Source organism: Antechinus flavipes, chromosome 4 (genome assembly GCF_016432865.1).
Source record: "Antechinus flavipes isolate AdamAnt ecotype Samford, QLD, Australia chromosome 4, AdamAnt_v2, whole genome shotgun sequence".
NCBI lineage: Eukaryota > Metazoa > Chordata > Mammalia > Dasyuromorphia > Dasyuridae > Antechinus > Antechinus flavipes.
Window position 1 is genome coordinate 13,408,662 of NC_067401.1, and position 14,006 is coordinate 13,422,667.

At 43.5% G+C, this 14,006-nt stretch overlaps 2 protein-coding genes across 3 annotated transcripts in view; one reads left to right on the forward strand and one right to left on the reverse strand.

The window, feature by feature from the left end:
* The window catches only part of COL26A1 (collagen type XXVI alpha 1 chain), a 198,318-nt gene extending 193,004 nt beyond the window's left edge, over positions 1-5,314 (reverse strand). Inside the window, exons 1-2 of the mRNA XM_051991829.1 lie at positions 5,258-5,314; positions 5,000-5,085 (exon numbers count right to left, since the gene is read on the reverse strand). The gene's annotated coding sequence lies outside the window, so the exon portion shown is untranslated. The remainder of the gene's footprint in view (positions 1-4,999; positions 5,086-5,257) is intronic.
* A 2,881-nt stretch (positions 5,315-8,195) lies between these two features.
* Positions 8,196-13,437, forward strand: IFT22 (intraflagellar transport 22). Of its 2 annotated transcripts, none has more exons than XM_051991831.1 (5): positions 8,196-8,353; positions 9,736-9,812; positions 9,931-10,020; positions 10,628-10,830; positions 12,914-13,437. In XM_051991831.1, the coding sequence occupies exons 1-5, from the start codon at positions 8,315-8,317 to the stop codon at positions 13,060-13,062; spliced, it is 558 nt and encodes a 185-aa protein (XP_051847791.1). In that variant the 5' UTR covers positions 8,196-8,314; the 3' UTR covers positions 13,063-13,437. The 2 variants fall into 2 exon arrangements, with proteins under 2 accessions (XP_051847791.1, XP_051847792.1); XM_051991832.1 differs by lacking the exon at positions 8,196-8,353 and adding an exon at positions 8,599-8,707.
* Positions 13,438-14,006: the final 569 nt, after the last annotated feature.

Genomic DNA, 14,006 nt, shown 5'->3' on the forward strand with positions numbered 1-14,006 from the left:
CTGTAAAGGGCACTGCCAATAGTGGGGATTTGAAGGAAGTCAGGGAGAGCATTCCAGGTGGAGCTGAGAGATGGAGTGTCTTGTTCCTGGAACAGCCCGGAGGCCAATGTCACTGCCTAGGAGAGTTTAGGGAATAAGGAATAAGAGTGGAAGAGGTCCGAGGGGACTTTGAATGCCAAACAGAGCATTTTGTATTTGATCCTGGAGGCTGTAGGGAGACACTGAGTTCATTGAGGAGGGAGGTGACATGGTAAGACCTACACTAGAGGAAATCCCTTTGGTGACCAAGTAGAAGACAGACTAAAGTAGGGAGCGCCTTGAGGCAGGCAGACCCCTCCCCATAGAAGCTACTGAAGTAGTCCAGGAGTGAGTGAGGGTCTGCACTGAGGGAGGGGCAGTGTCAGAGGAGAGAAGGAGGTAAATCAGAGAGATGCTGCAGAAGTGAACTTACCAGGCCTTGGTAACTCTTACAAAGACTTCTGAAAGTGCATTTGAAAGCACAAGAGAGAAAAGGAAAGAAGCAAAACTGTGCACACTATCAGTCAAACCAACAACCATCAGATTGACAATGGTTCCAAACTGTCTCTGCTGTGACGGCACAGTAGGTGAGATGTCCTAGAGGGTTCAGGGAGTTACATTAACAGGCAAGATGGGGGCAACAAACCAACAACATATCCTTGAAGCCCCAGATCTCTGAAAAGAGACCCTGAAATTATAACTCCTGCCCTTTGGGGGAAAAGTGGGAATTTCATAGGAGGACACTTTCCCCCCCCATTTTGAGAAATAATTGGAAGGATTGGTGAGAGATAATTAAGCTGAACACTTCAGAGAATAGCCCTTTAAAAAATTAGTTCTTTTGTTAATATATTCTTTTCATTTACAAGAATGTCCCTCTACCCCATACAATTCAGAGAACTACCCTCCTAACAAAAAATAAAAAATAAGCAGCTCAGGAAACCACCCACCATAATAACCGAGCCTGAGAGTAGATGCAATATCCACATCCGTGGTCCCCCCTCTGACAAAAGGGCACAGAATGGTTCTGCCAGTGGTCTATTCTTGTTCTTGCCAGGACTGCTGATGGATGAGATGCAATAAAGTGTGTTCACTTGAAAGCACTTTCCCAAATGGCAGATGCAGCTACCAAAACTGTGGTTTCCATGACTTTAGAGAACCAGGGCCTGCTGCAGCCCCTAACTGGGGAGGGAGAAGAGGAGGCGCCTAAGGGCTAATAGATGGGTGCTGGGGCCTCTGGGAAAATCCCAGCCACTGGGTGGATGATCTGAGAGTGCTGCCACCTGGTGGCCAAGATACACAATCAGCTCCACACCAGGTTAACTTATTAATCGAATCCATGGTTGTTGAAAGCAAAGGAAGGAGGCAGGTGTGGATGAACACTGAGGGGCATCCATGCCATCTGACGCATAAACCAATGAGACCAAAGTGCCTTCATGGAGGGAAGAGTACTTGGGGGGACGGTAATTAAAAGGTCTCCTGTAGGAGAGCTTCGAAGGAAATAGGGACTCCAAGAGGCGCAGGAGGGAAGGAAAAGCATTGCAGGAGAGGAGCAGAAGGACAAAAGCGACAGACAGGGAGGACTCTAGAGTCTAGAGTGAGTCAGAATGGCCAGCCTTGGAAGTGCATGAAATCATCCAGGGGGTCTCAATGACTTGAGGCTTTCTGCAATGTGCCACAGGAAGACCCCCAGAGAGAGCCCCCCATGTCCCTAGACAGCCTGTGTCACTAATTGTCAGAGTTTTCTGTAGCTTGACTCCTCCACTCAAATTCCACTCCAATATCCCATGTAACACAGAGCTTCTTGAGGCTGTGCTAGAAGATTTCAAATTGGGCCTGGGCATCCAGCCTGGCAAATTGGGAGTATGTCTGTTTTCCAAAGACTTGCCAAGCTAAACGCAACCATCATAGGATTTTAGGATTATGGGTCTTAGGGTTGGACGGGATCTTCGAGGTCCTCTGTCCCCAGCTTCTTAAATTGCGGGTCATAACTCCATATGGGATCTCCTAAGTGAATGTGGAGGGTCATGAAATTATGATTTATTCAGTCAGTGTTTGATTTATAGACCTATCTTATATACCTGTATACCCAGGGTCACATAAAAATTTCTCAAGCAAAAAAGGGTGACAAATAGAGAAAGTTTAAGAAACCCCGAGATTCTAGTCTAAGCCCTTTGTTTTACATATGGAAAAACTGAGGCCCAGAAAAGTGGAGTGATTTCCTTAAGATCATCCAGGTAGCACGTAACAGATCATGAGTTCAGATTCAGATTCAGTGCTCTTCCACATATTATACTATCTCTCAAATTTTGGTCACTAGATGATGAAAGAAATTATTTCTCTCATATTAATAACCAATTATCAAATTGGTTATTAAATCAGTACTACAGTTTTCTCCTTTTCTATTTCCTCATTCACTGCTAACCAATCAGAAGTGATTGCCATCCTCAGGAACACAACACCCTCTTCCAAAAGTATATGAGCATTGAGTGGATTTCATGAGGGATCTTTGGCATTAAAGAGCCCCCCTCACCTTTTGTTATTATCACTAGCATGGTTAAATAAAATGATTAATTGCCCAGAAATTATGTCTCTTGAACTTTTTTATACATCACAATGACAATTGGGGATAGAAGTGACAAGGCACAGAAAATGGTGAAACTACTAAAGTATAGATGGATTGTATTCCTCATCAGTTGATAGAATATACACATGAAAAATAGCAACAATCCTTGAAATATGAAAGAAATAAGACTTCTGATCAAAACTAATTTAGGGAAGTTTGGCTGTACCAACAGGAGAATTTAAAAAAGGTATGCAATTAAACATTAAATTATACTGATTCTAATATCTATGAAAAACCTTCAAAGAAAGAATAGATCCGTGTAGGCTGAAATAGCCAAGGAGGCTTTATAGAGTAGGTGGGATTCAAGCTGGGTCTTAAAGGATGGAAAGAGTTTATACAGAGATAAAGGAAGACAGAAAGTGGCCACTTTCGTGTAGTCTTATCCACCGTTCCCATAAATGAAGTCCTATTAATGTCACTTGTCTGCCATACAGACTTGTCCTTCCAATTCGGTGATCAAATTAAATTCATTATCTGTCTAGAAAACAAATATTCCTTTTCCTAATTTCTTCATTTCAGTTGATGAGCCCCCAAATTTTCTAGTTAATCATATTCAAAATCTTGGAGTGATCCTTGACTCTTCCCTCTCCCTCACCTCCCACATTCAGTTTCAAGTCCAATAAAGTTTAATTTTACAGCATCTCTCACATCCCTCCCCTCTTGTTCAATCTTAGTTGCCTTCAGATTAGTCACCTCTTGCCCAGGCTGCTATAAGTAGCCTCTAACTGATCTCTCTGCCTCCAGGCATTTCCCTCTTCAACATATCCTTCATAATCCTGCAAAACCAGAGAATGGGACTTGGATCTAGCCTTAAAGACTACCTAGAACGCCTCCCTCTCCAACACTCTGATGAGTATTCATTTAACCTAGGCACAAAAAACTCTTGGGAAGGAGAATTCGTTATTGCCCAAAGCAATATTGTAGCATGTTCTACTTCTGCAAAGTTCTCATTGCAAGGAAGTCTTTCCTAATATTGAGCTGAAATCTCTCTCTTACTGTCTATTCGTCATTCCTGTTTCTGCCCTCAGAGGCCAACTCTAACAAGCCTCTGATCCCTTTTCCATATAAGAGACTTTTCCACACTAGAAGACAACTATCATATTCTCTTTTCCAAGCTAACCATACCTAGTTCTTCAGTTGATGATCCTATGACATAATTTGCAGTCACTTCATCACCCTGATCTCCCTTTGGTTGACATGCTGAGCAAATGGTACCTCCTAAAATGGGAGACAGAGAACTGGATGGAGTTTTAGCCACAATGTCATTTTGCAGATTGCACATTCACTATTAGGCAATGTCATACTTTGCCGCATAGTGAATGTGCAGTCTGCTAAAATTCCCTAGAGTACTTTTATGGGAATCTGGCACAGAGTAGGTATGCAATAAATACTTGATTGATTACATCTATTAAATTTGTTGATTCAAATTTTATCTTATTCAGTGCAGTCCATTGTAGAAATCACTTTAGAGTCTCTCATTTCCCAGCTATGTGTCAAATGCAAATCTGAGAACAATGACATCTATGATTTCATCTTAGACACTAATAAAAAAATTATTAAGCATTACTGGGCCAAGGACATTTCCTTAAAGTGATCCCATGATTTTTCCTCGAACCAGATCACTCATCAGTTCCAAATCCATCTAACTAGTTGCCATATCTCCACCTTGTGCAGAAGAACATGAGAGAATTTATCAAATCTTTCAGTGAAATCTAGTTATAATATATAAGCATTCTCCAGAATTACCAATCCAATAATTTACTGTCAAAAAAGGAAATGATATTAATCTAACGTTACTAGTTATTGATAAAAATCATACTGGCTCTTAGCTATTTCTGCTTTTCTTTCTAAATGCTCATAAACCATTCCTTTAATAATAAATCTAAATCAAAATCTTAGGATTTTGCCAAGAATTTAAATCAAGTTCAATGAATTACAGCTGCAATCTCTCCCCTTTTTTGAAAATTAGGACCATGATCTTTCTCCATTTGAGTGAGAATTCTCCATTTCTTTATAATCTTGAAAAGATCACTGAGAGTAGGACAGCATTTGCATTTAGGATATGATATACAGTTTGTTTGATATGCGGTTTGAACTCTTTAAATACGTCCCAAACCCCCTTTTTTTCTTTCTCCCCGAAATAATTTCTATTTATGTCTTCAGAATTTTATTCTCGAGAGCTTCCTACCTCTTCTGAATGAAAACTTTAGATGATACTCTATCTGTTCTTTCTCTGAATCCTTTGAAATATGCTTTTGTAAAATACAATGTATGAATTACAAAGTAATCATCTATTAGATGATGCTTACCTTCCTCTTGCTTCAAGATCCCAAATTCTAATGTGGAATGACCACTTACCCTCAGGTCCTGGTCATTTCTCTTTCAGTAGCTTTCTTGTTCAGAATCAGGACTCTAATAGTAATCTCCCTTGTCATTTCTTTTACCTTTGGAAGAATGAAATTATCATTAAGACAAACCAAGATTTCATTAGTTCTTCTGTTTTCAGCAAGTAGAACTCCAAGAGATGTCAAGATCATTGCAGTCCCCAACACTATCCCAAGAAAGAGCTGTAAGATTCTACAAAGAGCCCAGGACAAAAACATAAGGGAAACTTACAAAGAGAATAAAGGGACTTCCAGCATCCAGCAGCTGTGAATTGTCTCTTTCCCCCGGAGTTCTCTAAGCTAGAGCACCTCTCTCTCTCTGGATTCTATATGGATAATGGGATAATGTGTCAATAGACTTTGGAGGAGTATTTTTGTGCTAACTATTCTTACTGATTTGTAAATACCCTTTCTAAAAGCTAATTAAGGGGGTAACTAGGTGATGCAATAGACCCTGGAGTCAGGAGGACCGGAGTTCAAAATCTGATCTCAGACACTTAACACTTCCTAGCTGTGTGACCCTGGGCAAGTCACTTAACCCCAATTACCCCAGAAAAAAGCTAATTAAGTCTGGCTGACATAATGATAAAGAAAAGTACACCTGTGGGGGGTTGTAAGCAATAATGGTATTAGAAAAACAATCCCCAACTGCTCAGGGATTATAACCCTGAAGGGAGATAGAGTAGTTATGCTCTGAATTCCTAACTTGTCCATGCAAGAGGGAGCTGAGACAATTCCAGAGGCTGTACATTGTGAACTTGCCACCTTTTTCTCTATAATAGCTCATTGAGTAAGTTTGTTTAGTTAGAGATTCTTGCCAAGTCCTACTGCAAATAGCATTTTCCTCTGCCTTCAGTGGAAGGAATCTCAAACAGAAATCTTACAACAGTAAGAACGAGCCTTCGGGGTCCTCCTTCTCCCACTGTTTACCAAATAAAATTCAAACGTTTTAGTCACACATTTAGGTCTCTAGTAAAAAATCTGCCTCCAGCCTAAACATTTGATTCCATTAGTTTGTCCCTGAAACACACTCCTATCTTAAAGTAGTTTCCTCATCTATAAAATGAAGTTCAGCTAGATCAGAGCCATGCAGACAGTGAACCTGAACCTGATTAAAATATAATTGGGAAACAGTTAACAAATAAAACACAGAACTCGATGTTACTATGTGGTTTTCTACATGGCCCTATTTGAGTTTTGAACTGATGGGCTATATAATCTATATAAAGTCCCTTCTAGCTCTAGATTCAATTTAATCTGATAATATGATCATATCATTGACTTGGTCAACAAGCATTTATTAAGCACCAGCAAAGCCAGACAATAACCGTAGTCCTTGCTGTTAAGGAGTTTACTTTCTAACAAAGACGTATGGAGCTAGGTATGTACCTAGTTGGAGGTAAGTCAGGAACAGGTAAGGCCTCCTGAAGGCGAGATTTAAGCTGAATCTCGAAGAGAGGGAATCTAAGGGTGAGAAGGGAGAGCATTCTAGGCTTGGAGGACAATCAGTCCAAAGGCATAAAAACAGGAAATGTAGTTTGATGTGCAACAACCGTAAGTTACTTTAAAAAAAGTTTTATATGGTTGACTGCAAACAGTACCAAGTCTCTAACCCTGCAGGTGAGTCTTAACAGGGACAAACAGATCTATCAATACATGAGTGAACCTGATATTTCCTGCCAGGAAATCAAGCCCTATAATTGGCCAAGCATGGTACCATGGAAAGCAAAATGTCCTCTTCTCTTCCCCTACTAGCCGGTGGTGGGGATGTTATCAAGCCTCTCCTTTTCTTGACGCTCCTTTGTCGAATTAAAATAAAAAATAAGTAAAAAAAAAAAAAATTCTTGATTTAGAAAAGAATTAAATGGCCTTAACCTCTACCTGAATATCTGAAAAATATTCCCATGGGAGACTACATCAGTTTTATTCATCCAAGTAAAACGAAGAACAGCGGATGGTGTGAAGATACAAATTTAAAGTTCATTTAAGGAAGAACTTGCGGATAATTAATCATCTTATTAGAAAGTTTGGATAGTCATCCAAAATAGGAAGTCTCAGAAGATAGTGATTCTCCATCAACCGAAGTATTTTAGCAAAGGCTTAAATGAAAAAAAATTAGGCATGGGGTGATAAAAGGTTGGACTAGAGGATGGAGACAAGGGGAAAAAAACCCAAAACTGAAGAATAAAGTCCATTTAGAGAGCGCTCTTGCTCCCCCTTCTGACAGAACTGTGTCATTCCTGCGTTGACTCAGAAGGTAAAAAGGGGGTTGAAGTGGGACGGCTTAGCCCCTCCCTCCAGCTCTATCCCAGGCTTCCGGGAGGAGTCGCGGTTCTCAGGTGACATCCTGGGGGATGAGGAGGGGAAAGAGAAGCCGTTTGGAGGGAAAGATGACCGGCTGGGATTGAATCGGGGGCGCTGATGGACCCCGTTTCTGGGGTGTCTGGGAGATACAGGACCGGCACCAATAAGGGAGCAGCCGTCACACAAATGTCTCACATTTCCAGAATTAAAACAAGCCTTGGGGGGGGGGGTAACATTGGGGGGACAGTGAGGAAGGGACTCAATTTAGGTCAAAACGAGGCAATGCTTTTTTATCCTCATTGTCACTTTAAACGGTACCGACACCTTCGGAACGAACAAATATTCTGGTTTCCGAGGTTCGGGTCCAGGGTACTGACTCGGGTCTAAGATAATGGGGTCAAAGCCCATGGGGGAAGGGCTCAGGGCCCCCAAACCCCTCCCCCCCCAGGACCTGGCCAGGCAAGACGGCAGAGGAAGGCATTTACAGGGGCTGCTGTGTGACCCTGACCGTGTCACTTCCCCTCTCTGGGCCTCAGTTTCTCCCATTGTAAAAAGCGAAGGGGGGGAGGGGGGATCCCTGAAATGCCTTCCAGCTCTGAATCAGTGAGTCTGTGGGCCTGCGTCTAAAAAGCCCCGGCCCCTTCCTAAGCCTAAAATGAGAAGATAGGGGGCGCTATACAGAGTGACTGCGAGGTCAAGGTAGGGTCAGGGAACTAGGGAACCCGGAGCAGTTAAACCGTCGCCAGTATCGTCGCCACCGCCGCCGTGCGCACTCGCGCGCGCTCACTGAGAAACTGCGGCTGCGCAGCGAGCGCGCCTGCCTGCCCCGCCCTTGTAACCATGGAAACACAAGGGTAGCAAATCAGCAAGAACTTTCTTCTAGGCCACGCCCTACGCGGATCTCGGAGTCCTGGCAACGGCGGCGCCTGCGGGCTGGGGCCCAGGCCTGGCGGCGGGAGATGCCCGGGCGAACAGGGCCGGCGCCATGCTTAAGGCCAAGATCCTGTTCGTGGGGCCTTGTGAGGTGGGCGCGGCGGGCGGTAGGGTGAGGGGGGCGGCTTGCGGGCTGTGTAGCCCCCCCCGAACCTCAGTGTCTTCCTTTGGGAAACGGGCGGAAGTGAAGGGCGAGGGCGGACCCGATTCGAATCCTCCGTCCTCCCTTGGGGCGGTGCTACCGGGTTAGGTTTGGAGGAGGGGTTGTGGGGAGGGGGCGGGGGTGGCCCCCACCTTCGGCCGGTGGAGAAACTGAGACCCGGGGAGGGCAAGCGACTTAGATCACAGACCCAGAGCCTGAATCCTTGCCATCGAATCCCCTCTTTTGACAAACGTGGAAACTGAGGCTTGGAGAGGGTGAGGGGCTCGCAGAGTCAGAGGAATGGTAGGTTTGCTGCCGAAAGAACCCTCCCCCCTTAAATATCTAGCCCAGTCCCCTCATGGATCAGCCAATCAACTAGCTTTTCCCAAGGGCTTCCTCTAGGGCTAAATTCTGTACTAGATTGGGGTTAGACCCCGAAAGGCAGAAACAGACGTTGCCTTGGGGGAGTGTGCGTTCTGTTGGAGTTTGTAGGAGAAACTGAGACCCGGGGGCAAAGATGAGCAGACCAAAGCTAGAGGAAGAGCCTTTAGAACAAGGACCCGTAACCGGGGGCACGAAACTTTTTGAAAAATATATTTTTGATAACTATTTCAATAGAATTTCCTTTGTTATCCCCCAAAATTATAAAATTCCACCAAGGACCCATAAACATCACGTGAGTTCCAAAGGGGTCTAAGACCCATAAAAAAGTGACCCCTCCCCCCCCCCCAGCCTTAAATGATCAGCCTCTCATTTTGCAAATGAATTAACTCGGGATCCAGGAGATGAAGTCACTTGATAAAAACCATAGGAACAGATCTCAGGGCACTAGAACCCTTAGAGGTCATCTAGACTGACCCCCTGATTTAACAAATAAACTGAGACCCAGGGAGGTGAAATAAATGTCTTGCCCAAAGTTACACCAGTAAAACAGACACAGCTGAGACTCAGACCATCTGGGAGTCTGATGCCCTCCTTCCTGCTTCTTTGACCCTTGTTTTCCAACGGGACAGAAAGGAACTTTTTCTGGCTAGCAGAATCAAGCTCCCATGGCCAGAGCCTCAGGTTTTATACTGACAGGCACTGATCCTGGGAGGAGCTTAGAGAACATCAGTTATGGGCTCGTGAATGGAACCACAGACGCCAATTAGCCCAATTGTTCTCACTGTTGAAACAGACCAAGTAAAGTGACTTGGCCCATTGCAATGGGATAGCTCTTTGAGAATATGTTGTACTGCGTGTCAGTTAAGGGTCTTTCTGATTTCAATTCCTGTGACTCTGTGAACCCAACTTTTAGTGGAACAAAATAAAAATGCTATCACTCTGCACAGAGCGGCAAAACTGTCCTGGCTAACTTCCTGACGGAGTCCTCTGACATCACTGAGTATAACCCAACGCAGGGTGTGAGGTGAGTTCCGAGCCCTGATTTGTCTTCTGAAGGTTTTCCTTTCCTCCTGTCTGGGGCTGGGGGGATGTTCGGGGAGCACCAGACGCATTATGTCTCCCAAATACATTTGTGTCTTTAGGATCCTGGAATTTGAAAACCCCCAAGTAACTAGCAACAACAAAGGGACAGGGTGTGAGTTTGAGCTGTGGGACTGCGGAGGAGATAGAAAGTAAGTGTTTTTCAGTTTTCTCAGGGAGAAGGGAGGGAGAGAGAGATAGAGGAAATTGGGAGGGAGGGAGACAGAGCCAAACAGAGAGAGAGAGAGAGAGAGAGAGAGAGAGTGAGTGTGTGTGTGTGTGTGTGTGTGTGTGTGTGTGTGTTCGTTCCATCATGTCTGACTCTTTGTGACCCATTTTGGGTATTCTTGGCAAAGATACTGGAATGGTTTCCCATTTCCTTCTCTAGTTCATTTCACAGATGAGGAAACTGAGGTAGGCAGAGTGAGGTGACTTGCCCAGAGTCGCACAGCTAGTGAGGGTCTGAGGCTGGATTTGAACTCAGGATGATGAGTGTTCCCAATTCTAAGCCCAGTGCTCTGCCCACTGCACCAGTTAACTGCCCTTGTGTGTGTGTGTGTGTGTGTGTGTGTGCAAATAGGGGCTTATAAAAATGGCTTTCTCTAAAAGCAGTTTGTGGCCTTAAGCCTGTAAATGTCTCTTCTTGGTCTTGATGGACTGAGATCAATGAACATGTTCACTGCAAACAGACGAGACTCTCAAAGACACAGCCCTCCCTGGGCAGATCCCCCCTGACCAGGCTCTTGTCTTCCTCGGCAGGTTTGAATCGTGCTGGCCCGCCCTCATGAAGGATTCTCAAGGGGTGGTGATCATCTTCAATGCTGACATCCCCAGCCACCTGAAGGAGATTGAAATGTGGCATTCCTGCTTCGTGCAGCAGCAGCTGCTGCAGGACAATCAGTGTCTCCTAATTGCGCACCACAAGCCAGGCTCTGGAGTGGACAAGAGCAGCCTGTCTTTGGGTAAGGAGACTGGAAATGCTCATTGTAAAGAGAACTTTGGTTCTTTTTGTGTATTTTCTCAGTAGTCCTCCTCACTTTTGGTGGCGGAGCTTCTCACAGCTTAAAGGCTAACCATGAATGTGTGTCTCATTGACCCCGATCTGATGCTTACAGTCTTGTGGGCTTTCCTTGCTATCTTACCTTAGTTCCTTTGCTGTCTATTTGAAAAACCCCCACAATTGGAACATAATTGACATAATAAAATAAAATCGACATAAAGACCCCCTCATCCAATCCAGTTATATAGATGAGAAAACTGACGCTCTGAGAGATTACCATCATATTAATAGTCATCTTGATAAAGAAGTACCCCCAAAAAGTTTTTACCACCATCCTCAACATAGATTTAGTACCCCCTGTATGTAGGGAATTTTGCAAGGTACTATCTTATTATACATGCTAGTATATCAACATATTTGAAGAATTGGACACATTACAAACATATCTATGGAGATAAAACATGAGTGATGAAACCCGGAATTTCACTCGTTTCAGGAAATTCAAGTGAGCAAACTCTCAAGAGTTTGCAGTACTGAGAAATACATATCTAAGAGGCTGGACAGGAGCTCCCATTTTCCTGGTGCTCCCCCTCCCCCCCAAAGCACACTGACTAACAGAGATAAAAGCGGGGGGAAAGAACTCTTAAGATGAAAAACATTTAATTACCAAACTAATGTAATTATGTATAACTTTAGGTAAATCTGTTGACACTCTGGACCATGAACTATGAAATGAAAATGTGTCTTCAGGTTACATTCTGGCTGCAATGTTTGGTTTTTTTCATGATTTTTTCAAGCACATTTAATGAGCTTTTGTTCGTTAATTGAAGATAATTAATAAAATTAGGTATTTCCTTTCAATTTCCTGTCTTCACTGTGGTAAAGTAAAAAAAATCTAAAGCAAAACCCCAGTCAGTTGTGTGACTTATATATTACAGAAATGGTACTGTATAATAGTTTGGGAAATTACCATCATTGCTTTTATCCTTTGCTTGTTGTTCCAATTTAGTGCAAAGTGGATAAGAGGACTTAGGCTTAGAATCAGGAAGGCTCATCTTCATGAGTTCACATTCAGCCTGAGGCACTTACTAGCTGGATGACCCTAGGCAAGACACTTAACTCCATTTGCCTCAGTTTCCTCATTTGTAAAATGATCTGGAGAAGGAAATGGCCAACTATTCCAAGAAAAACCCAAATAGGGCTAAGAAGAGTCAGAAAACCAGCTGAAGGACAAAAATATAAATTCCTGAACCATCTAATCAAAGTAAATGGAAAATCATTCCATAAGCATTTATTATGTATCTATTGTATGTCTGGCACAAAACATGTTTTAAGGGATTTTGGTGGGAGTGGGATCTATAGTTGGGATGGTCTTCATTATTGCCAGATGGTGGGCTGGAGCTGACCCTGCCTTAAACCAACCTTAAATACTATTCATTTTAGAATATTAGAAAATTCTAGAGACTTGTGCATTTAAAAGTCACAACTGGGCCTCAGTTCTGAATGGATCCAGTTTCTATGCACGCACGCATACACACACACACACACACACACACTCTCTTACACTTTCACTCTCACTGCTTTCTTTCCCCCAGCCCACTTGGGTCTGTCCTGTCTTCCCCTCAATTCCCAAAACAAGCAACCCCAAGTGTGGCTAAGCAGGTTGCTCTCTTAGATGTCAGGGGCACCAACTGCCCTGGTTGGTGTTTCAAGCCCTTCACAACTGGCCCCATCCTGACTGCACTTGGGGCATTCCCTCTGTCATCACTGAGCCTTGGTCTTGGCAATGCCTCCCCCTTTCTCAGCTTGGCTATTCTCCCCCAGGTCTTCATCCCGCTTTTCCACAATCTCAGGCTGGTTTCTGTCCGTGCCCTTCATATTTAGCCCAACTGTGCCCTTTGCCCGTCCATGCCCTTCATATTTAGCCCTTCCATGCCCGCTCCTCGAGAGCATAGACTCCCCCTGAGTGCCGGGCACCTCACTCGGGATTGGCGCTTGGTGGATGCTCTGAGGAATGATCAATGCACTTCTGTTTCACGTTGCAGCCGCACCTCTAAACAAACTGAAACTGGTCCACTCCAACCTGGAGGAGGAGCCTGAGGAGATCCGCGTGGAATTCATCAAGTACTTGAAAAGTATCGTCAGTTCAGTGTCTGAGAGCAGAGATCGGGAAGAGATGTCAATCATCACCTAACCTGACCACCACTCCTTCTTCACATGGGAAGACTTGCCGTCATCTTGGGTGCGCCTGAAAGCCCCCTTCTGCCCACCCCATGCCCAGGTTTGAAATCTCTCTGAAGGCACCGAGATCTGCCGAGAGGTTGGGCTTCCTCTGCTAGAAGTCGGTGACTGTCCGGATACCGACTGTGAATACCGACTATGAATACCGACCGTTGGTGAATTTGTCCGTTTCTTATATTGTCAGAAACCTGTCAAGTCAGGCTTAGTTTTGTTTGTTTAATTTTTGTTTCTTCTGAAATGTTATTGCTATTGTTCAGCGATCAATCTGTCCCTCAGGATGGTCGCTGTGGATGTGTAATAATCAAATGTGTTGTCTTCTCAATAATAAGCGTAATGGAATGTTTTATTTTTATATAGAATTCCATAATGTTATGAAAACTCTGCTAAATGGATTAGGGGCTTCAAGGCCAGTTATTATAAATAAGAGTCTCATAAACATCAGGGCAATTTCATCCTTACCAGACTGTTGCTTCCCATAAAAGGGAGGCTATAGTTTCATATCACCTAATTTGTGAAAAATGCTAAAGGATTCATATCCAAAGGTTATAAAGGCATGTGGCTTTCAATTCATTGAATAAGCAAATTTTCATGTTTTTTGAGCTAGATTTTTCTTTTTCCCTACTGCCTTTATAACTGTCTTAAATATTGTCATATGTAACTAATCAGAAACAAACTATCAGTACATATAGCTTAAAACTATAGCTCAATTCATGTGTGTGTACATATAAACAGACGAATGTACACATATCTCATACACACACATACACACACACATATACACATAGTGAAAAAAGAACGACTTTTGCTCTCAGCTTCAGTTTCCTTGTCTGTACAATTAGGAAAATGCTAACACCTATATTTCAGGATATTTGTGAGGCTCAAATGTGATAACATGTA